Source organism: Odocoileus virginianus, chromosome 34, assembly GCF_023699985.2.
Source record: "Odocoileus virginianus isolate 20LAN1187 ecotype Illinois chromosome 34, Ovbor_1.2, whole genome shotgun sequence".
Taxonomy (NCBI): Eukaryota; Metazoa; Chordata; class Mammalia; order Artiodactyla; family Cervidae; genus Odocoileus; species Odocoileus virginianus.
Window position 1 is genome coordinate 34,089,713 of NC_069707.1, and position 23,311 is coordinate 34,113,023.

At 37.2% G+C, this 23,311-nt stretch overlaps 1 protein-coding gene across 2 annotated transcripts in view; it reads right to left on the minus strand.

Annotated features, from left to right (window-relative positions):
* LAMA2 (laminin subunit alpha 2) overlaps positions 1-23,311 on the minus strand; it is a 677,031-nt gene that overhangs the window by 132,317 nt on the left and 521,403 nt on the right. For both annotated transcript variants that reach the window (XM_070461486.1, XM_070461485.1), the window contains exons 35-40: positions 20,207-20,318; positions 14,935-15,097; positions 13,038-13,248; positions 5,824-5,940; positions 4,970-5,133; positions 2,496-2,634 (exon numbers count right to left, since the gene is read on the minus strand). In XM_070461486.1, the coding sequence (XP_070317587.1) occupies positions 2,496-2,634; positions 4,970-5,133; positions 5,824-5,940; positions 13,038-13,248; positions 14,935-15,097; positions 20,207-20,318 (906 nt within the window). The remainder of the gene's footprint in view (positions 1-2,495; positions 2,635-4,969; positions 5,134-5,823; positions 5,941-13,037; positions 13,249-14,934; positions 15,098-20,206; positions 20,319-23,311) is intronic.

Sequence of the window (23,311 nt, forward strand, 5' to 3'; positions counted from 1 at the left end):
AACACTGGAGTGGGTTGCCATTTCCTTCTCCAGTGCATGAAAGTGAAAAGTGAAAGTGAAGTCGCTCAGTTGTGTCGGACTCGTAGGGACTCCATGGACTGCAACCTACCAGGCTCCCCCATCCCTGGGATTCTCCAGGCAAGAGTACTGGAGTGGGGTGCCACTGCCTTCTCTGGGGTCTGGAATTCTCAAGGAGGAGGAAAGAACAAACATCTTTTTTTTTTTTTGCTACATCACATAAGTTTCTTTAAGAACTGATGATCACACAATAAACAACTCAGTTTAAACTCTGTACTAAGGATTATATAACAACAACCTATCCTCCTTGAGGACAGTTTCACCTTCCTGAAAACTTCTGACTAATCCTGATATCCTCTGATAGGATCTTTCTATTGTTAAGTTCTAATCATGCTATCCTAAAATGTAAATTGTGGGAGTGGGTTTGGTAAAATTTTTACAAACTTGAGGCATTCTTTTGATTTACTGTAATAACTAATTTAAAAAGTACAAAACTCCCTTGCTAACATTAGTGAGCCTTCTCTGGGGTCTGGAATTCTCAAGGAGGAGGAAAGAACAAACATCTTTTTTTTTTTTTGCTACATCACATAAGTTTCTTTAAGAACTGATGATCACACAATAAACAACTCAGTTTAAACTCTGTACTAAGGATTATATAACAACAACCTATCCTCCTTGAGGACAGTTTCACCTTCCTGAAAACTTCTGACTAATCCTGATATCCTCTGATAGGATCTTTCTATTGTTAAGTTCTAATCATGATATCCTAAAATGTAAATTGTGGGAGTGGGTCTGGTAAAATTTTTACAAACTTGAGGCATTCTTTTGATTTACTGTAATAACTAATTTAAAAAGTACAAAACTCCCTTGCTAACATTAGTGAGGGGGGCACTCTCCGTCCCCCTTCTGATGTCTGTGTCAGAAGCTTTCTCCATCTCTTCTCAGACTTTAATAAAACTCTGCTACACAAAAGCTTCTGAGTGATCAAGCCTGGTCCCTGGTCCCTGGAAGCTAAATCTTCTTCAGAGACCAAGAATCCAATACCTTTCACCATAAGCTATCAGAAGTGATGGTAGTAAATTTGAGTGAAAATAAACAGCTCTTTAACATAAAATGCAAGAAGTTTCTAAAAACGAAACAATGATAATATTGAGATTTTTATTTGTACAAAATTTTGTAAACAAGCATGAAAAGTGTTGATTAGAATGACAGGCATTCACTCACCCAGGCCTATGATTTGTCAGGCACTGTCCTAGATGCTGAAAACATCCAGTAAGACTTAGGTCAGATGAAAACGGTGAAATCAAAGATTAGGATCTTCAAATAGATATGAAAAATGGTTCATTTTGAAAGGATAACTGAACATAGGTATGTTTTTGTAATAATAGTGTCATGACTTTGAATAAGAAATAAACAGAGCACACAGTATTAGTAAAGTCATTCCAGAGAAACCAAACAGTAGTAATTGCTGATGGAATATGATGTTTTCACTATGACCATAAAATAAACCATCTAAGTATGTGGCAAATACCTCTGCTATCTCTGAAATCCAAGAAAGCAATTGTGCTAAATACCAAAGCAAATACTGATTTGTTTCTTCAACACCCACTATTTCTGCATATTTCATTAACAGTCAAATGTCCAGGCAAGTTTTTTTCCTCCTGAAATTCTGATGTATTTGGAGGATTCTGTGTGAAGCCAAAGGAATAAGTGATGGATCTGAACATTTTAACTAACCGTGTGATTCCTGTGAAATGAAAGTTGACCTAAAAAGTATTGCCAAGGTTTACCAAACATAGCCTGTTTACAAAATGTTTGTCTACATGTAAAAAGGAAAAAAATTTGTCACTGTTGAAGATACTCAGATAATGTGCTATACCTAGAATCCCCAAACTCTAAAATATTAATTGAAAATCTATTTTGAACAATGATAGAAGCCAAAAGTAGCTTTGAAGGTAAATATTTCTTTTTTTTTTTTTGAAGGTAAATATTTCAATGGATAAAAATAGTATAATAGTTTAGAAGTATCTGATTTGGCATGTTTTGTAAAACGAGCACCTTATTATTAAACTTTACATAGAATCAACTTATATGTGACTATAAGCAATGGTGTTAATATTCAAAGCACTTTCTTATTGAAGACATATGGAATAACTGTGATAAATTTCCCTCTTCAGTGTCTTATGTTTGGCCATTTTCCTTTATGAGTTGGTGGCACAAACCTATCTGTCACCTGGGATAATAATACAACTCTTATTAGTGGTGGAAAGTAGCGTGTAACTGAGAAGAGTTCTGCGATGATTACAGCACACTGAGAATTTATTTTGGATAAAATTTAAAAGGAGCCTGTGAAAATAATTTAAAATTAATGTTCTGATTTGGCAGGATTTTCCAGAGCTTACTTAAGTTGGAGAAATGTAGTTTAGATACTTATTTGAGAAGGCTGACCTCAGTACACAGCACTATTTGTTTCTCACCAGCTCTGTGGCTTCATGTGCAAAAACTTTGGCTTCTTTGGCAATTTTCTCAGCTTCATCGATATAGTCCTTAATATTGCTGTAAGCTTTGAAGGCTGCAGTGGCATTGAAGGAGATGTTTTTAGCTTCATCAAGGATTCTGTAGGGATTACCCGAAAAGAGAATATCAGAGCAGTTGGTACTCAAATGAAGAATATTTGAAGAACTTACTTATAACAAATAAGGCTTCCAAATGATCATGGCCAATATAATAATGATAATCCCAAATCATAGTGAGGTATCTACTAACTGTATTATATTGTAGCTTTCAGTTTAAACTCATATTCCTAAATAACCAAGCTAGAACCATTATAATAAAATGAATTATATATGAATTTTTCCCAGGGTCTTCGAACATTAATATTTTCCTTTGTATTAAGAGTATTAAGTTTTGAAACAGAACCTTTCACATGGAATATATTAAATCCAGATTTATTTATGAAAATTATTCTTGGGGTTAATACACCTATTTTATTATGACAATCCCCAGATTGTAGGGGAAGCAAACCAATTATATTGAGAAGGCTGTTTACTAGTGAAACACATCTCACTAGTGGCCCCTCCCCCACTGACCCATATAAGAATACCAGTTATAATGAGCTATTATTTCACAGGGCAGTACTGAGAATAGTAGTGTCTTCATGGAGTTTGAAAGGGGGGAAAAAAAGACCTAATGGCTATGTATGGAATCACCAGTTTTCATTCCAATCCAATAGAAAGGGAATGCCAAAGAATGCTCAAACTACTGCACAACTGCACTCATCTCACACACTAGCAAAGTAATGCTCAAAATTCTCCAAGCCAGGCTTCAACAGTATGTGAACTGTGAACTTCCAGATGTTCAAGCTGAATTTAGAAAAGGCAGAGGAACCAGAGATCAAATTGCCAACATCTGTTGGATCATTGAAAAAGCAAGAGAATTCCAGAAAAACATCTACTTCTGCTTCATTGACTATGCCAAAATCTTTGACTATGTGGATCACAACAAACTGTGGAAAATTCTTAAAGAGTGGGAATACCAGACCACCTGATCTGCCTTCTGAGAAGTCTGTATGCAGGTCAAGAAGCAACAGTTCGAACTGGACATGGAGCAACAGACTGGTCCAAATTGGGAAAGGAGAGCATCAAGGCTGTATATTGTCACCCTGCTTATTTAACTTATATGCAGGGTACATCATGAGAAATTCTGGGCTGGATGAAGCACAAGGTAGAATCAAGATTGCTGGGAGAACTATCAATAACCTCAGATATGCAGATGACACCACACTTATGGCAGAAAGTGAAGAACTAAAGAGCCTCTTGATGAAAGAGAAAGATGATAGTGAAAAAGTTGGCTTAAAACTCAACATTCAGAAAACTAAGATCATGGCATTTGGTCCCATCATTTCATGAAAAATAGATGGGGAAACAGTGGAAACAGTGACAGACTTTATTTTTTTGGGCTTCAAAGTCAATGCAGATGGTGACTGCAGCCATGAAATTAAAAGATGCTTACTCCTTGGAAGGAAAGTTATGACCAACCTAGATAGCATATTAAAAAGAAGAGACATTACTTTGCCAACAAAGGTCCATCTATGGTTTTTCCAGTGGTCAAGTATGGATGTGAGAGTTGGACTATAAATAAAGCTGAGCACCGAAGAATTGATGCTTTTGAACTGTGGTGTTGGAGAAGACTCTTGAGAGTCCCTTGGATGGCAAGGAGATCCAGCCAGTCCATCCTAAAGGAAATCAGTCCTTAATATTCATTGGAAGGACTGATGCTGAAGCTGAAACTCCAATACTTTGACCACCTGATGTGAAGAACTGACTCATTTGAAAAGACCCTGATTCCGGGAGAGATTGAAGGCAGGAGGAGAGGGGACAACAGAGGATGAGATGGTTGGATGGCATCACTGACTCAATGGACAGGAATTTGAGTAAACTCTGGCAGTTGGTAATGGACAGGGAGGCCTGGCGTGTTGCAGTCCATGGGGTCGCAGAGAGTCAGACACGAATGAGCAACTGAACTGAACTGATGGAACCACATTTTCAAAAGCCAGCCCTTTAACAATAAATAGTTTTGATTTCTTTAAATTATAAAACTGAAATTTTTAGCAGAATGTGTGTTTATACATTACTATTTAAAATGCTAATAAGGCAACTGCTGTGCTCTCTAATAAAGAACAAAATATTTTTTCTAAGTGTAGCCTAAGGCAATGTTCGCTCCCCACCATGCAATATTTGAATTCACTTTTAACTCAGACTTTTGATGGTGCTCCAGTAGAGCTTTGTCCAGACCCTTCTAATTAGGCTTTTCCACAGAAAGGCCATGCAGTTTGTATGTTAATAGTTACAAAAAATCAAGATTTGAAAGCAACTCTCAACCTGTTTCTGCTAGTCAAAACTTTTGGACAAGTGTCAAGATAAATAGACATTTCTAGCCACAAATGACATACCCATCAAGGACAGCAGACGAATCATTTAACTGAGCTGCATGGCTCTCAGCCTGGGACACCTTCTCAGCCAGCTTCCTGTCCTTTATTTCTTGGGAGAGGTCATCTATTTTATCTTTCAGATCCTTGGACATGGGTGGCAATTTAGTTTGAATGTCTTCGACGTACTGATACGTAGAGAAAAGAAGGCATTTTAAATAAGTGAATCCAGCTTCCTCTCATTTATTAGTGTCTCTTGGAGATATAATTACACATGCTTAGGTTTTTAGAACACTTAAAATTTACCAATCTAGCAAGAAAAAGAATAGAGAATAAAAGCTATTATTTAATGAAAGAGATTAGAAAATATGCAAAGGGAATTTATACCAAGAAGAACCTAACAATCTTTTTAAAAAAAAGGCTACTTCATAGGTCTAAATGCATAAATGATAGTCATTAGGATCTTTTAGACTATTTGCACTCCTATTACCATATGTCATCATATATCAGCATTTACTGAATGAGACAGCATGTTGAAAGTCTGTTTGTAGCTTTACATTTCTCGTTTAACTAATGTTATATGAATATTGAAGCACATTTTAAGTTCTATACTAGGAATGATAAATGCCCTTCATCACAGTGAAAAAAAAATACAGGTTGGTTTGAGTGTGCGACTACCCTCATTACTGAGAGGATAATGTGAAGTTCTAATTGTTACCAATGGGTGGGCATGGTCACAATAGAGTGAGACAAAAACAACTTTACACTCAAAAGAAAGTAACAGTATTTGCATACACTACTGAATTTCTCACTGGTTCCCATTCAAGAGCCCTTGCGTCATTATCATCGTTTAACCTTGGGTTTCATAAAATACTCACCACTATGACTGAGTTGATTTCATCTGCAAGATGACGGGCTTCATCAAGTATATCATTGCCTTCTTTTAAAGTGTTTTCAGTCTGTCGTTTGCCACTTTCTACAGCCTCCTTCTTTTTCTGTAAGACAGTATAAACAAAACATCAAAATGCCCTTTTGGGAAAACCCCATCTAGCCCTGTATTCCTGGCTTTCCTGAGCTGTCTGATCAGGGCTTTGCAATCAAGATATGTCATGTTAACTATGAGATTACATGAGAATGATAAAAATTACCCAGCCAACCCTTCGAGTGTTACTTTATTTTAAATATCTGTACAGGTGCTTTCTTTCTCCTATTGTGAGAAAGTCATCCAAGAGAATGGTGGCTGATGTGATGGTAGCTGAGGAATGAAAAAAGATTTTTAAAGCAAGATGGACATCCATTTTAACTGAAATGCAAGTGCTGAATATGCATTACTGAGCATGTGGAAGTATGCTGAATTACATTGGAACTAGACATTAAATTCCAGAATCTGTGTCCAAATGAATATTTTGTGAGCATAAATGTGAGCAGATTTATTCTATGGGAGCTCTGTAAAAACTGGAAGAAGTGGGATTTTAAAAGGAACTGAGGGGATGTACTTTTCAAAAAAAAAAGAGAAATTCTCACATGGAAGAATAAACTTAATGGACTGTTCCATAAAAAGAGAGCAGACTCTAATTTTTCTTTGAAACTGATAGCTTGTCTTGAAACCACATGAAACTCATTCCTAATCTAGAAGAGTAAAATCAGCGGGAAAGAAACGGTGCTATTTCTCCATTTGTAGTATAATTTTGCCTTCTTTTTCTTTTTCTTTATGATTCATTCTTTCAATCACCTTTTCCTACCTGTGGATTTAACTGCAGCAATTATAAATTTAAGCCTTTGCCATTTATGCCTTTTGAGATTAATAATCATGCTAGTTTGTATATTCATTTAAATTTCAGCATGGGCCAGGTAGTTTATAAGCTTTCCCACTTAATTCTACATTAGCTCTACAGGTTCTGTGTTTATCATCTTTTAACTGAATAGAAAAGTCTACAAGTGAAGTGATTTACCAAGGTCACATAGTATAGTTAAGATGTGAATCCCAGTCTACCTAAGGATGGGCTTCCCTGGTCGCTCCGTGGTAAAGAATCTGCCTGCCAACTCAGGAGACATGGGTTCGATCGCTAGTGGGGTAAGATGCCCTGGAGTAGGAAACGGTTTACTCCAGTATTCTTGCCTGGGAAATCCCATGGACAGACGGACCTGGCAGGCTATAGTCCATGGGGTCGCAAAAGAGTCAGACAGGATGTAGCAACTCAAAAGCAACAACGACCTAGGGACAGAGTCTGGGTCTTCGGCTGTGACAGCACTGACCTTCCAGTTGTGGAAACCACATTTATTTGCACTGGGACAGGGCTAATTTCACACCCTGCTTTCTCTACCTCTTCACCCATCACTTCACTTTGCTGCCGGGACACACATCTTATTTCTGCCTCTGCACCTTTCCAGTTGCTGTTTGCTTCACCATTGCCCTTCCCCAGTTCCCTGCCTTGGAGGAAACCTCCCTCATTTAGCCTCATGTAAAATGTATATTCCCTCAGTACTCAAATTACGGCCCGCTGACCAGAAGAATAGGCATCACCTGGGAGTTTCTTAGAAATGCACAATCTTAGTGCCTTTTTGGGAACTACCAACTTGGAATCTGTATTTAACAAGAACCCCAGGTGATTGATATACACGATAAAATTTGAGAGAAATTGGCTCGGAATACAGCCTAGCACATAGTAAACACTACAGAATTGCTAACTTATAATTACCTTATTTTCTTTTTCCTAGCACTAATTTATCTGAATTGTATTTATAGAGTGGCCATAAATGATAGAAACATAACCATATTTTATTTTTTATATAGCTTGAATCATCTTGATTGCTTCTTCTAAGAGCTGCTAAAAGTACAAGTTATTTAATGACAATCATTAATACCAATTCATCACAACATGCATGCATTAAGTATCAGATGAAATGTATAGTCTCCTGAGCTGTACCTAGTGGATGAAGGGTAACATTGAATTCATCAAGCAATATGCTGAGAACATGTCACTTACTATGTATATTAGCCCATGCTCCATTTTATGATCATATTATATACTAATTTATTGGTTTAGTGACTTTCTCACTATAATGTAAATTTCTTTCAACAGTCTTTGTATCACTCTATCTCCAGTACCTAGAAGAGTTTCCTCAATAAATAGTTCTGTTTGCACTTGTGACTCCTGTTTCATTCAACTACTCCCCACCCTGGCTAATCAGAGAAATTTCAATCCCCCTTCATGAAAAACAAATAGAGAGGAAGTGCTGAGGCTCCTGGTTATAAGTCACACCTTATTTTTCAAGTTCTGACATTCTTTTCCATAACTATCAATTCTAGCCCTTAGCTTTTATATAAACTGATTTAAAGTTGACCACGGGCAGACACTAGGGAATCTTTCTTCAGCATGGTTTGTTTGTATTTATGAATCAAGGTAACTTAAAATATTTCCACCCATATGTGAGGTGAAGAGCTATATGCATCTTGTTTTCAATTAAGCAGTGAGTTAGAATCTTTCTGGGCTTGCTGGTAGCTCAGCTGGTAAAGAATCCATTATAAAAGCTCTATTTGAATTACTTTAGGGAACCTATTGTTCTGCAAAGATCACAATGTGTTTTTAATCACACTGAAGCAGGAATGATCTAGGGATTAAGGCAATTTCAGTGGTGGCTAATTTCAGATTAGACACTAATGAAAGCTAGTTTTGTATCAAGGAAAGATGGATCCATCTGGAGTGCCTAAATATTGATAAAAGTATTGATATAACATTTATTTGTGTTTGGTTTATGATACTTTATTCATTGAGAGAGAATATTTCTATTCTGTCTTCGTGCCTGACACTGTTCTCAGCCCTGGAGATACAGCAGGCCAGAAAACACGTTGCTCATGGCTTGGCTGGAGGGTAAAAATGAATAAGTTAATGTATAATATATTTTTAATGATGAGTGCTATAAAAATAAATAAAGAGAGGGATAGATACAAAAGGATGTAGGATATAAAATACTTAAGATAGGAGGCTTTGAGCATTTGAGAGGCAAAAACAGGGCTTGTGATTAGACAGCATTATTCTCCCAGGCTTCATTGTGGCTCAGATGGTAGAGTCTGCCTGCAGTGCGGGAGACCTGGGTTCGATCCCTGGGTCAGGAAGATCCCCTGGAGAAGGAAATGGCAACCTACTCCAGAATTCTTGCCTAGAGAATCCCGTGGACGGAGGAGCCTTGCAGTCTACATACAGTCTATGGGGTTGCAAACAATTGGACACGACAGAGCAACTTCACAAGCAAATTCTCCCAGTATATACCACAAGTATATTGTTGAGTGACTCTCATTAGACAACAAAGTTGTTATATTTCTACCTTTAACTTCTAATTAGATCTTAATTCATTCCAGAGCTTTTAAGTTTAAAACTTTTTGTTTTTGCTGGGGTTTTTTGAGGGGTGGATTAAGAAGCTACAAAAGCTATCTCCCTGTCTATTTTTATCTAGCAATTCATTTTTCACTTCCCTCAAAATCCTTCCTGTTCCAGGTTATAATGGTACATTTGGGACAGAATGCTCAATACATGTTACTTTGCTGAACTGAATTGCTCATCTTCTCTTTGACCCTCACCCACAGTCTCCTCACCTTTTTTCCATAGCTGGGAATGGCCTTCTAACCCTGTGCTGTTCTAGAAGGTTGCATTCAAAGTCTTCTATGAACTGGCTCTAAAGGCCATGTTCAGAGCCATCTTCTGCTGCAGACTTTTATGAAGCTTACGAGTGACTGTTACTGCTCTATTTGACGTTTCCTAAGAGCACACTCTGGGAGCTCCGTGTTTCTGCCCATGCTGTACCATCGTTTCTACCAACTTCTCTGATGCCCTCATCTTAGTGTTTGATTCTCTCAGCGTGTACTAGTCACAGCGTGCCTTGTCTGACCCTTTGAGACCCCATGTACTGTAACCCAGGTTCCACTGTCCATGGGGTTCTCTAGGCAAGAATACTGGAGTAGGCTGCCATTTCCTTCTCTGGAATTCTCTGGAATGGTCTTCCTCGTCTACTTTGGCCAATTAGAGCTTATGCTTCAGGACGTAGCACATGTGTCAGATCCATGAAGCCCTTCCTAAATCCAGGTGTGATTTCGATGCCCTTCCTTCACAAACCTCCAACAGAACTTCTGTAGGGCACAGACTAAGTGGGTGGATCTCGCACCAAGTACAAGTCACTGGAAGTTATCAGAGACAGTGTTTCATTCATCATATAAACATCAGTGACTTTCAAGCTTAAGGCTGCATCTGTATCACTGGTAGAATTCAGAAAACACAGGTGCTGGGCTCCAACTCCCAGTTTCTGAGTCGATAGGTTTGGGGGGGCCTGAGAACCTGTATTATTAACAAGTGCCTAGGTGATGCCAGTGCTGCTCCAAGGACCACACCATGAGCGTATCAGTGTTTGATACACTCCGTTTTTGTTTAGTACATTCCTTGAACTTAGTAGGGGCTTGATCAATGTTTTTACATAGTAAAAATTAAATGCTTACTTTCTTATAATAAAAAAAAATGCCTTGGGTCTTAATTGCATCACCTTTTTTGTGGGCACAGTCTCAATGAAGTCATTTATTTCATTCATTTATTTAAATTACAACTAATTACTCAGTCAAATGGATATAACCTATCAATTCTTCTTAAACCTATTGCAAATTGGATTAACACAGGGAATGTTCTAGAATATGGACCACACCTTAGACCAGCTAACTCAGATTCTGGGTGGATGCTCAGGGCACCCATCTCTTTAGTAAAATAGCCAGGTGATTCTTTATTGGCCAGTCTAGAATCAACCTAGGCAATCAACCTTAATCAGCCTTGGCAAGCAGCTTTAAATAAGCTGTGTCTTACTCATATTAATTTAGTCACTTTATGTATTTACTCTAGTAAGTTTTAAACAAGCCTTTAGTTAAGCATGGCATATAAAATGAAAATACAAAAAGGACCACTTACACTTAAATACTGACTGCATAAGCTCCAGGCATCTCCAGAGGTACCCAAGAATGATGGCTCTTGGTTTTAAACATCACTAAAATGAAGGAATAGCTAAAAGCACCATTTACTGTGTCACTATAACTCTTCTTGAAATACTTCCCAAATGCTTATTATACTTTCCACATAGGTAATTTTAATTTCTTAAACTGTTGCCATAAAATGGAGCGGTGTACCTCCGAGTAAGTTACATCACTGCTGTGTCACTGCGAAAGATGAAGCATGCAGAAGCCTGTGATAGAAAGGCGGCCCCGAAACCTGCCTAACAAGACGGTGCTTTTTCTTTAATACTGCCAGCATGTCAGTAGACTCCAAATTGGTTAAGATTAGATACATCAGTGAGTCTTCTCAATCCTCCATCAAAATGACAAGGCTAAGTCCCAGGAGAGGGACCCAGAAAAAAAAATTCTTTTAAAAATTAATTCATCCTGTTACTTCTTAATCCAAAGGAAAATGGAGAAAAATGAATAGATAAAAAATGCAGACTTTTTTCTTTATTCAACTGTCATTCCACAAACAGTTTTGAGAGCATAACAAATGCCACAGAGTACTCAGAGTTGAAGGTAAAATTTTATGTTAGAAGAGAAAATGGTCTGCCACTGTCTTCAGATCAATTGGGGTCAAATATTTTGAAAAGAGCAACTGTAAGTTTGTTTCTGGCGAGGAAGTTATTTTTTTAAATGCCAAGTACAGGTCTGCACTTCCCAGGTGGTGCTAGTGGCAAAGAACCCTCCTGCCAATGCAGGAGACATAAGAGACGTGGGTTCGACCCCTGGGTCAGGAAGATCCCCTGGAGAGGGAAATGGCAACCTACTCCAGTATCCTTACCTGGAGAATCCCATGGACAGAGGAGCCTGGCGGGCTACAGTCCATAGGATCACACACAGTAGGACACAACTGAAGTGACTTAGCGCGCGTACACACACACACACACACACACACACACACACAGAGGTTTGTGTCAGCATAAGTACTGAATTCACTCTTGGGAAGTGATAGAGAAAGAAGGAGAGGAATGAGCAAAAAAAGGAAGGGAAGAAGGAAGGAAGGAAGGGAGGGAGAGAGGAAGGAATGACTGGAAGGATCTGAAGCTGGAATGAATCCAGCTTCATTAGTGCTCTAAAAAAGGCAGAAACTGCCTATCATTTCTTTTTTAAAAATTAATTTATTTTAATTGGACAATGTTGTGATGGTTCTTGCCATACATTGACATGAGGAGAGAACTATCTCTTGGCTGAGGAAAAGGAGAGAAAAGAACTCAGACTTGAACTGATTGTAAAGTATCATTTTCATAGAACATGTTGCAAAGAAGAAGAGAATCTAAATGTTCCCAAGTTCTGGTCTCTTAGCTGTTTCTTTTATGTTCAGATTTCATTGTGGCTCACAGGATAAAAAATGTTCCTGCAATGCCAGAGACCTGGGTTCGATCTCTGGGTCAGGAAGATCCCCTGGAGAAAGGAATGGCTACCCACCCCAGTATTCTTGCCTGGAGAATTCCTTGGACAGAGGAGCCTGGTGGGCTACAGTCCATAGGGGTCGCAAAGTTGTGTCACTCAGACACAACTGAATGACTAACACTTTTACTTTCACTACACTTTCTATTAGAAAATTCTTGACACTCTTGTGATTTATGGCAGCCCATGTCTGAAGCATGGCTCATGCATTAGGTTGGGTGGGTTGTAAAATCAAGGTAGTAATATTTGAAGAAACCCTAGATATACTCTAGCATAATGCACTCACTCTCTGGTTGAGAGACTGGTGCTTTGGGACTTTGACTTGCTCAGGCTTGTATTCTAGTTAGTGGCACAGTTATTAAGACCAAGCACCCCTGACTTCCAACAAAGATCTCATTCCACTGTGTCACACTGTTCTTAAAATTTTTAAATAGTTTAAGTTATCTAAATTTTACTTGATTATATGGGCAGTGATGATTAATTTAAAAAACAAAAGAAGGATCATTCTCTGTCCTGCTTCTTAGAAGTCCTCTTTCAGAGCTGTCAAACATGATCTCATAAACATGTATCAACTTGCATCCACTGACTTACCTGGCCACGTTCAGACCCCTACACCACACTCCCAGATTCAGATGAAAGAACTCTAGGACTCACCTCCAAAGCAGACATGTTTTTCTGGTTTTCTGCAGATAAGAGATTAGCTTCTCTGATTTTATCTGTGGCTTCTCTTAGTAGGTCCCAAGCATCATCAACCTTGCTTTTATAGTCTGCCAATTTCTCCCGGAGATCCTTCTCCATCTCTTCGTTTTTCCCCCGGGGCTCTCCAAACAACTTCTTCACTTTCTTCAGAAGGCTTTCTGCAGCTCTATAAAGACCCCATCCCAACAAGAGACAATAAGCCCTCACTGCCTCAGAGTTGGTTGGTATTAAACAGTGTTACAAAGAGATATTAACACTAGAAGTATGGAAAAACATGACAATATTTAAAGCAGACTGTGTGCTAAACCAAGCTGAAAACTGATAGCTGAAAAGTGGCAAGAACATTTAGAATTAAAGAACAAAAAAATCACACATTGTACATTTATTAATAACGACATTTTCACTTGCAAAGGAACTCAAGCTATTCTCAAAATCTGGCTGATGGTCAGTTTTGTCGTGTATATTATATACCAAAAATAAAATATGATTAACCATGAGATATTTTCTGTTACTTTGAATACAAGATGTGAATATTGATATGTTTGGTTAGAAACAATACAATGCCACGCTGTTGACACGCTAGTATAATTTTGAGCTACTTTTCTTTTCCTTTGAACTGAGTTCTAGGAGTATCCTGGATTCAACTTAATGGTTTTTCTAAAGTGATACTGTTTGAGCCCTTTAAGAAAGGCTAAATACTTGAAAAAGAGTAGTTCTCAAACTAGCAGGCATGATAATCCCCTGAAGCACTTGTCAAACAGATTACTGGGCCCCATCCCAAAAGTTTCTAATTGAGTAGGTCTAGGATGGGGTTAGGAGGAGAAGGGGATGACAGAGGATGAGATGGCTGGATGGCATCACCGACTCGATGGGCAGAAGTTTGAGTAAACTCCGGGAGTTGGTGATGGACAGGGAGGCCTGGCGTGCTGCGATTCACGAGGTCGCAAAGAGTCGGATACAACTGAGCGACTGAACTGAACTGAACTGAGGATGGGGTTGGATAATTTGCTTTTCTAACAAGTTTTCAGGTGTTGCTAATGTTGCTAGTTTAGTAGATATTATTTGATTATTAATAATACCATCACATTGTAGTTTACTGTAAATGTAAAAATGTACTTTTTATTGAGTATACAACCATTGGCATTCATCGGCATTAGTAAAATCACTATCATTATTCATAACCTCAAATCCCCAACCTTTATTTCATAGTATTAGTATGTATTATCTGACAGTTCTTCTATTCAATATTTCCCAAGATGACAAAATGTACAGGATGACTTGCTAGATTCATAAATTTATTTATCCAAAAATATTTTCACTAAAACAAAAACAACAGTTTTAAAGCCCCTAATACAGGAAATTAATAAAGCAAGCCCAGGAGCCTAATCGAAGGAGTGTGCATCCTCAGTCACTGCAGTGTTGTCTGATTCTGTGACCCTATGGACTACGGTAGCCCACCAGGCTACATGTTCATGGGATCTCCGGGTAAAATACTGGAGTGTGTTGCCATTCCCTTCTCCAGTGGACCTTTTCGACATAGGGATCAAACCCACATTTCTTCTGTCTCCTGCATTGGCAGGTGGGTTCTTTACCACTAGTGCCACCTGGAAAGCCCAATTGCAGAAGGGACAGCACCAAAAAAATAGATAATTTACTTAATTATTTATATATAGGAATAAACATGCCTTTGATCCATTTTAGAGCAAGATAAATTATAACTAAGTAGATGAAAAACAAAGAGCATAAAAAGTATCTCCTACTGATATGTGTGATGGAAAATTTAGAAAACTCGAACCAACAATTTGGAAAGTTCAGTTTATCAAATGAAAAAAATAATAGAGCTTCTACTCACACCAACTCATCTTCAGCAACTTCCTTTTGTGTGTCTAGATTTTTCCTCCTCAGTTCTGTCATCATCTGATCAACCTCATTCTGAAGCTCTTGCAAATTTCTCTCAAAGGGCTTGTCTTCAGTTCCTAGAGTTTCATTTAGTTTTATAGCTTTTTCATTTACAGCTGCAGGGGGTAAAACAAATTTTGCAAATTAGCAAACAAAATGCTGCATGTAAAAGTGGCAGCCAGCATCTGCTCTTCTCAACCATCTCCAAGAGAACCGCTGTTTGTCATGGGTCTTCCTGCTGAGAAACAGAGGCAGTTGCTACACCAATCCATAAGAAACAAGGAAATGTGGCATATTTCTCTATATTATGTTGCTTTTAGGGGGACACAGTAATTAAAACATAGTGTTTCTACTTTTTAAGGGGCTTAAACTCTCTCCAGGTAAGAGTGAAAAATGAGACATGTAGCATTAATTCTTGGAAGCTGAAAATACAAAGTCTGCATTGCTGATAAGACACAATCAGTTGCAATTTTAAAACCCTGAGTAAGAAACACTATCTGTGATGAGATCTCTGAAAATGAAACTGCCCTTGCACTTCCGCACAGTTCTGTGTTGATTCGTGCAAAGGAATGAGGGAAGGAGCCCCAGCCTTGGGACAGGTATTATATATACACCAGGGCTCAAAGATACCTTTCAGCAATAACAGCCTTCCTGTGAATCTGTGTTTATTATGCACTAAAAGGGATTTCAAACTGTGCTCTTTGGAATCTTAGGATTCTCCAGGCACTTCAGGTATTCTACAACTGATGTCTATTCTGCCAAGAATCTATTTTATAGGTTGATGTTCTGGGCAAGATTTCATTTGAAGAAAGAATTTGCTGTCAAATAAAAGTTTGAAAAATTGGTGCACTGAAACATGTACACAGTACTACCTTAGTTTTAGACCAACTTTTTCTGAAGTGTGTTCTAAGTGTGTTCTATGGAGCATTAATTTAGCAAATTGAAGACAGATTTTTTTTTTTTAAACTCTTTGGTCTGCTGAGCCCTTTTGTCTATAATAGTCCCAAAGACAATCCCCAGAATAAAGACTATGGGCTGACCAAGAGACCATTTTCTACCTATTCAAGACTGTATCCTAAGACCTCTTTAAGATCTAAAGAATTTTCAAATCTCTTTTCTATTCTTGGAGAAACTTTTCTGATTAACACTGGTCAGAGTTGTTCCAAGATGCTATGGACAGACCTGAAACAACTGCACATACTTCGGCCACACAGACCAGCAGCAGGAGTGTGATGTGGGTTAGTGCTGTGGCTCTCAAATGTGGTCCTCAAGTGAACAACATCAGATCCATCACCTGGGACCATTAGAAATGCAGATTCTCAGGTCCCATCACAGATCTATTGAGTCAAAAGTTCTAGGGTGTGGTCCGACACTGACTGTTTTAACCAGCCCTCCAGGATTTTGATGCACCTAGAGTTTGAGTATCTGGGGTTGATGGAAGAAACAGTTTCAGTCTCTACTTCTACCCTTTCTAATTCTTTTTTAATGATAAATGTCTTTGGTTAAAAAGTTGCTGCAATCAACCTGCCATTTCTGATAGTCATAGTTTGAAATCTATGGAACAATCTGAATCAGGTGTCTTAAAGAACAAATATGGCCATTCTTAGCCCTGTGGTAGAAATTATTGCTTCAGGAGCTATTCCTTGAAGTTAATGAGGGTGCCTCTTTCTGGCTGTCTGCTTCATAGTCATCCCTTGATATATGACAAAGAACCTTCTCAAGATTCTACCATTGTGATTAGTAAGACATCACCTTGGACATGTAATTTTTAAGGAATCATGGTGACCACGGACTATTGATTAGAAGGCACCTTGGACCAGCAGACTATGTGGGAGTCATGCCAAAATGTTGGGTGATTAAATGTTAGAAGGTTCCTATTTTTAGATTTCAAGAAAGATGGTACTAGACTTCACTCTACCAATAAAAGAGCCCCGTCATATGGTCTGAGTGCACACCTATATGTACAGTTGATTTTAATCACTTGTAGCATGTAAGTAACCACTGACATCCTTGGCATTCACATTATTTCCTTAAGTGAAATGGATAATTCCCCCTTTCTAAACCTGACAAGGCTGTATATTTTTTTCATTATTAAATGAACATATAAATGAGTTTTGCTTAAAGATGTTTTTGGAAATTTGATTGAATTTAGGTCCTGGTCCTAGGTGTTATCAAGGAAGCACAGAATGTGAAATACAATCACATTGTTTCTCTTGTAGTCTAATCTCAAAGTTAAATTTCTACAGAGAAGAATGTAGTGCACAAAGAATGATGGGGAAAAGGAAAATATGGATTATATAATTTCTTTTAAATTAAAGCAATGTGCAAGCAACCAGAAGAAATCATTAGGGTACACAAATACTGCTTTAGCAAAATGAGACTATGTTAAGAAAGCAAGTATTATTTTTATAGATGTCTCATTGCTCCATTACTTCTATATATGGAATCTGGAACTTTTACGAGTACTTTTACGTTTAAGATAAATGTGTTATGTAGTCTATTATTCCAAGATATTCACTATCACTTCAGTATATTTTCAATGGTATTAAAAATACTTGCAATAGAAACACATCTTTTAATTTCATTATCGTTTCTACCTTATTACAAAGGGAATTTAGGTTAAAATATCTTTAAAACAAGATAAATATAAAAGGAGATGGGGCAAAGATAAAAATGTTAATGTAAACCAGACAAAGAGTGACTAGACAGAAAGGCATAAGGCATGCTGTAATATCCAGTGTAGTGGGTCCTGAATCTGGTGTTAAGCATCTTAGTAGCCAAAGCATCAGGATAAAGAGGAGTATTTAAGAGGTATACAGTACCCGTAACATACAAACTGAATAAATTAATTCCTCAGGAGAAACAAAACTATTTTTCATGCTGAACCTGAGAAAAATAACCTGTAACGGGTAAATTTATCATGAATGGCTAATACTGTTGTGACCTGAGGAACAGGAAAGAAGGCTGTCCAGCATTTCTTAAGTCCTATTATATATCAGGACATATGCTAATGGTTTTATATACCTTCACTCATTAATTCTAATAGTGTGTGGAATAAAGTGTAGTTTATTCATTTTATTGACTCCAGAAGTCAGCACAAAGCAGACTTTATAAAACTGTGTGAGATAAGAATGCCTTAGATTAACAGAACTTGATTTCTATATAGACTTAAAATGGAATATAGGATGAGTAAAGTATTTCATCTATCTAAAAGGAAACTGAAATAGACAAATGCCAGGCTGAAGTATTCACTTTTCCCACAGCAATTTATTACCACTAATAAAAACTAAAAATACTGATGATCATCCACTGTTATTATGGTTTCTAGAGGGAAAAAAGGTATAGGTATGTTGTATATAACTCACTTAAAGCTTTTAGTGAGTTTTCTTCTTTTTTAAATCCCCTAAATGTCCAAGCCTGTTTTAATATATATATATATATATATATATATATATATATATATATAAAACAGAAATGATTTAGCTTAACTCTGATATATACAAATTTGAATTTTCATGAAGTTTTAACAGCTGGATTCTGTTTTATAAAGAGCTGTGATTATCATTTTTGTTATCATCTTCATTAGGACGTGTTGGAAGAACAGAGTAATGGTCACACTGTCCTCAGGTACAGGATCACAGCTGTCCACATGGCGCGTTACAGGAATTAGGAAAAGGTGTACCATTTGGACAGACAATAAGAGCATATGACTGACAGACAAATTTAGGGACTGGGAGACATCTCGCATGATACATAACCCTTTTCTTTGACAGACTGGACGGTGAGCCGAGCCGGGGTTAAATACTGTCTCCACTCTGCCCCCTGCTGGTGTATCTGTGTTACGCACAAACTGGGAGGTGGAGGGCGCAGCCTAGAGAGGTAGGCAGTGCTGATACTGGAGTATATTGAAAACATGTATCGTTAGGATTTATTCTTACGTAGCAATGTTTGATTGAAACAATGAAGATGAGATCCCAGAATAAGCTGCTTAATGCTTGAGATAAGATGGAAGCTAAGGGAAAGCTCCTAGAGTACTAACATCTTCAGGTATTCAGATACAGTGAACTGGCTCTGTCTGCAAAGGTTTTTCTTTTCTTTTCTTTTTTTTTTTGGCGGGGGGTGGAGGGGGAACACATGCAAATAAAAACAACGTTAATGGAAAATGAAATCAAGGAAACCACAACAACTTCATCTAGCTGAGGAGAAACCACGTTAACGAGTTAACTCGTTTTGGTACAAGTAATTTCTGTTCCAGATCCTGACATATTTGCCCTGAGATGGCGCCTCAGATGAAAACTCTGCAGTTTCTTACTGTGGGGGGTCAGTGGAAGTTCCTGCCTCTTCTTGGCTGTGACTCCTAAGAAAGACTTGTCAGGATCTTGAAAGCCTTGAAGGTTCTCATGTCCTGATTTATTTGTCTATATTAGAAAGCAAAACGTCTAAAATGTTTAACATTGTGGAGGAATTCAGTTGTTTTTTTTTTTCCTATTTTTCTCAACATGCATGGATGTTTATGATATATTAATAGATATTTAAGAACTGTTGTTGTTTTGTTTTTTTTGAGGGCTTTTTTTTTTTTTTTTTTGCATTATTTCTTTTCTTTGAGTTTCTTAATTTGGGCTTTGCCCCACAATGGCTTCCACTTTGATTCTCAAATCAGATTGGTGGATGCCAACAGCTAACTCCTAGAGAATTGTGAACTACATGCAGTGCAGCTTCTGGTAAGGCAGCACATCCAAATTCCAAGCAACAGATGTTCATTAAAAACCAGAACCAAGAATTTTAAAGTCATTTTGAGAAATTAAAGTACTGCTGTAAGGTACTGAGCAGAATTATTAAATTAATTTTTTTAAAAAAAATCAAGAATCTTTTAAATAGTTTTGAATACAAAAACAGCATGAGAGCAGAGAAGTTGCCCATTAACTGATTTAATCATATTTGATCACAATATTCCTTAAGAATCAGAGTGTTCCCAAAGGAATGCATTCAATGTATTGCTGGTTTGCACTCATAACTCCTAATTCACTGACTGTTGTTACAAATTGAACACTGAAAGCCATAGATTCTCAACTGATAATGCCCTAGAATATCTTGATTAAAATACTTTTTAAAAACCCAACCCTCAAATTTAGAAAGGCCAGCTCTTGCTAGAGAAATTCCAGTCTTCATTGATCCTTCTTTTCCTACTGGGAGAAACAATGATTAAACTATGCCTTTGCTGATACCTTCTGCATCCCGGGCCAGGTCCTTGATGAAGTCCCCCAAGGAGTCTGCCCGCGTGTTGGTCCTCTCAGCATCCTGTCCAGTTTGCTCGCCGTCTGCTGTCACTTTGGTAGCCTAATGATCCAAATTCGGGAAAAGCATAATTAATAGACATGATGAAGCTACAGCTAGATAAGCTCCCACTGGTTGCATTTTCTTTCAAATATTGCTTTGAGCCAAAGGCAATCGATGAATTATTGATCAGATGTACTGGAAATGACGCCCCGTGCTCAAGTATACAATTAAACTTTATTACTTCTTCCATTAAATGGAAATCAGAGAGTTGTATTTGGTCTTTTTAAAACCCTCGTTATAGGCAATGGCACAGAAGAAGTAATAAAGCGGAATTATTTTTGAAATATCTTTAAGGTACTATTGCCAAAAGTCTTTAATGGATGCTTCAGTCTCCGTATGTTGCAGTTTTGTCCATATTTTATTTACTGAAAAGTGTGGAGCAGAGCGTAGCAACGATCTCTTGAAAGAGGCACAGATAGTCTGTCTCAATAAGCTTGATCCTATAGATTTGGTTCCGATCAATACATTAATTAAACAAAGAGAGGAAATGCTTAACTACTAAGTAGTAAATGCTTGTTTTATAACACTCTAAAGATCTAGTAAAATGTTAAAGAAGAATAAATGCTAACTTTCCCATATGACATCACCAAAAAAGATTCTGGTAATCACAGGACCATGTGTTACTGTCAACAAAATAAAACAGAACCCTACAACAGCCCCACCTCCCAAAGAATGTCCTCATACAGTTCCACCCCTATCCACACTGAAAATACCATTTGACACAATGGAGTCCATTTAATGTGTTCATGGTTATAAACCATATGGAGTCAAATAAAAATGGCAAGTATAACATTAAAAGTTTCAGATACTACAAGATTTAGAGCACCTTATCATAGGTTTACACTTCATTTTTCTATATGTATGCATATACTAATAAATGTGACTTCCTATTTTTAAAAAATAGGGGTAATCTAACTATAGATAATGAATCAAAGAATCACAAACTGATTCAATATAATTTGAATAAGACCCAAGTTGGCAGGGTATTAATGCTCCACAATCTTGTACCAGAGTGCTTGCATTTTAGACATGCCCAGAGAATCTAAATTGTTTTATACATAAATGGATTTTAAATAGGACTTAAAATAGAACTAAATGTCTGGCCAACATAGAACATGGCAGGAGGTGCTGCAGGAATTAAGAGTGCATTTTATGAGTTCCCAGGGGCAGTAAGAGGTTTAATTCATGACAGTTTTCAACATTTTAAATAAAAGGTAGACTATAAAGTCCAACTATTATCATATAACTTCTTAACCTCCAAGCACTATCATCACAAATAAAAGAATGAAAGGGTAAGAATCCATTGAAAGTTTTAAAAATTCTTCATTATAATAATAGCTTTAGTATATATACAAAATGATTTGGAGAGTGTTAATATATTAGAATGCTCTGGATTAATTCTTCCAAAACATTAATATTGACATGATTTTAACTTTTAGATTTGAGGTTGAGTCAAGAAACTCTTTACACATACACACCACACCAACGTACACTCACACAATTTTTTAAATGTTGCTTTTGTATTCCTAAGGTCAGCTGCTTAAGATCTTGGCCATCTAAACTGCTTTAGATGTTTGCCTAGTCTGGATTTTACTGTATTCTGTAATAATCACTACTATTTTCACATATCGTATCATATTACAACACAATTATAATAGCAGATTTGACCTACATTATGATCATCTTTCAATATCTTAAGAATTAATACATCACTAGCACTAGTATCTCTTATTACACAGAAAGCGTACATTATAATTTGAACTAAAAGTTATTTTTTGCTTCATCAATATCTTATTTATATTACTCAAAGTTAATAATTCCCATAAATATTGATACCATCAAGTTTCCAACTCTTCTATGTCCAAAGCATCTAATTTTTTTGAAAATAAATGTATACTGACAATACTCTTTTTAAAATTCTGGATGATCAAGACTGTATTCATTGCCTCGACTTCTTATCAAATTAATTTATAAAAATATGTAAGAATCATCATTGACAAGCTAATTACCAATTACATGAACACTCTGATATTAAGATGTCAAGAATTCTACATAACCCATGATAAGAAGTAAGTAAAAAATGTTATCACTAAGACCCCATGCAATCAGCTTCACTGTCCTCCTTTTATGTGTAATATGCCACACTCTTGCCTTCCTCTGGCCTTCTTGTATTCTATTGTCTTTACTTGGATTGAGCTTCTGCTCAACACTTTCAGTGGTTGGATCCTTGTCTTCCATCAACTTTCAGTTTAATAAGTATCTCTTCTTGGTGTGGTCATCTCCAGGGCACCTAGGTTAGGTTCCTCAACTTCCTAAAGAAGAATATTGCCTTCATAGGACCATGCATTTAGAATTACTGTTTATGCATTGACATCTCTATGCATTGGCTTCCTCTCTAAAGGGTAAGCTCTAAGAGGACAAACACTTGGTCTGTTTGTTCAATGCTTGATATCCAGCTTCCAGTATGATACCTCACTGATAGCAAATAAAAATGAATGCTGTCAAATATATGACTAAGCAACAATTTCCTAACTAATCTTGCCGATCTTATTGCCATTCTTATTGCCCACTTTTCTAGGAACATTCCCAGAAAAAGCTTTGTTCATACAATTGCTCCCTAATTCCCTTCTCAAAATAAATTCAGACCCCAAGATGATTCTGTTCCAACCTCATCTTCCCTGTGAAGACATCCTTGATGATTTTGACCCATATCCTCCTTTCTTAGATTTTCAAAAATAGCCATCATTAGCACTATTCATGACTGCTGTAGGTAATTATTTTGCTAGGTATTTTGTCATATCTGTTGAGTTTCAATCCTTGGAGGCGAGGGCTATGTCTTCTTTCCTTTTATTCCTCCGAGAGCCAGGCACAGTGCCTGGCAAATTGTAGGGGGTCAAAGATGTTGGGTGATAGACTGATATAATGATAATCAAACAAATGATCCCTTTGAAGTTCTAAAGCCTGTTGGAGGAAAAAAGAAAAAAAAAAAACTT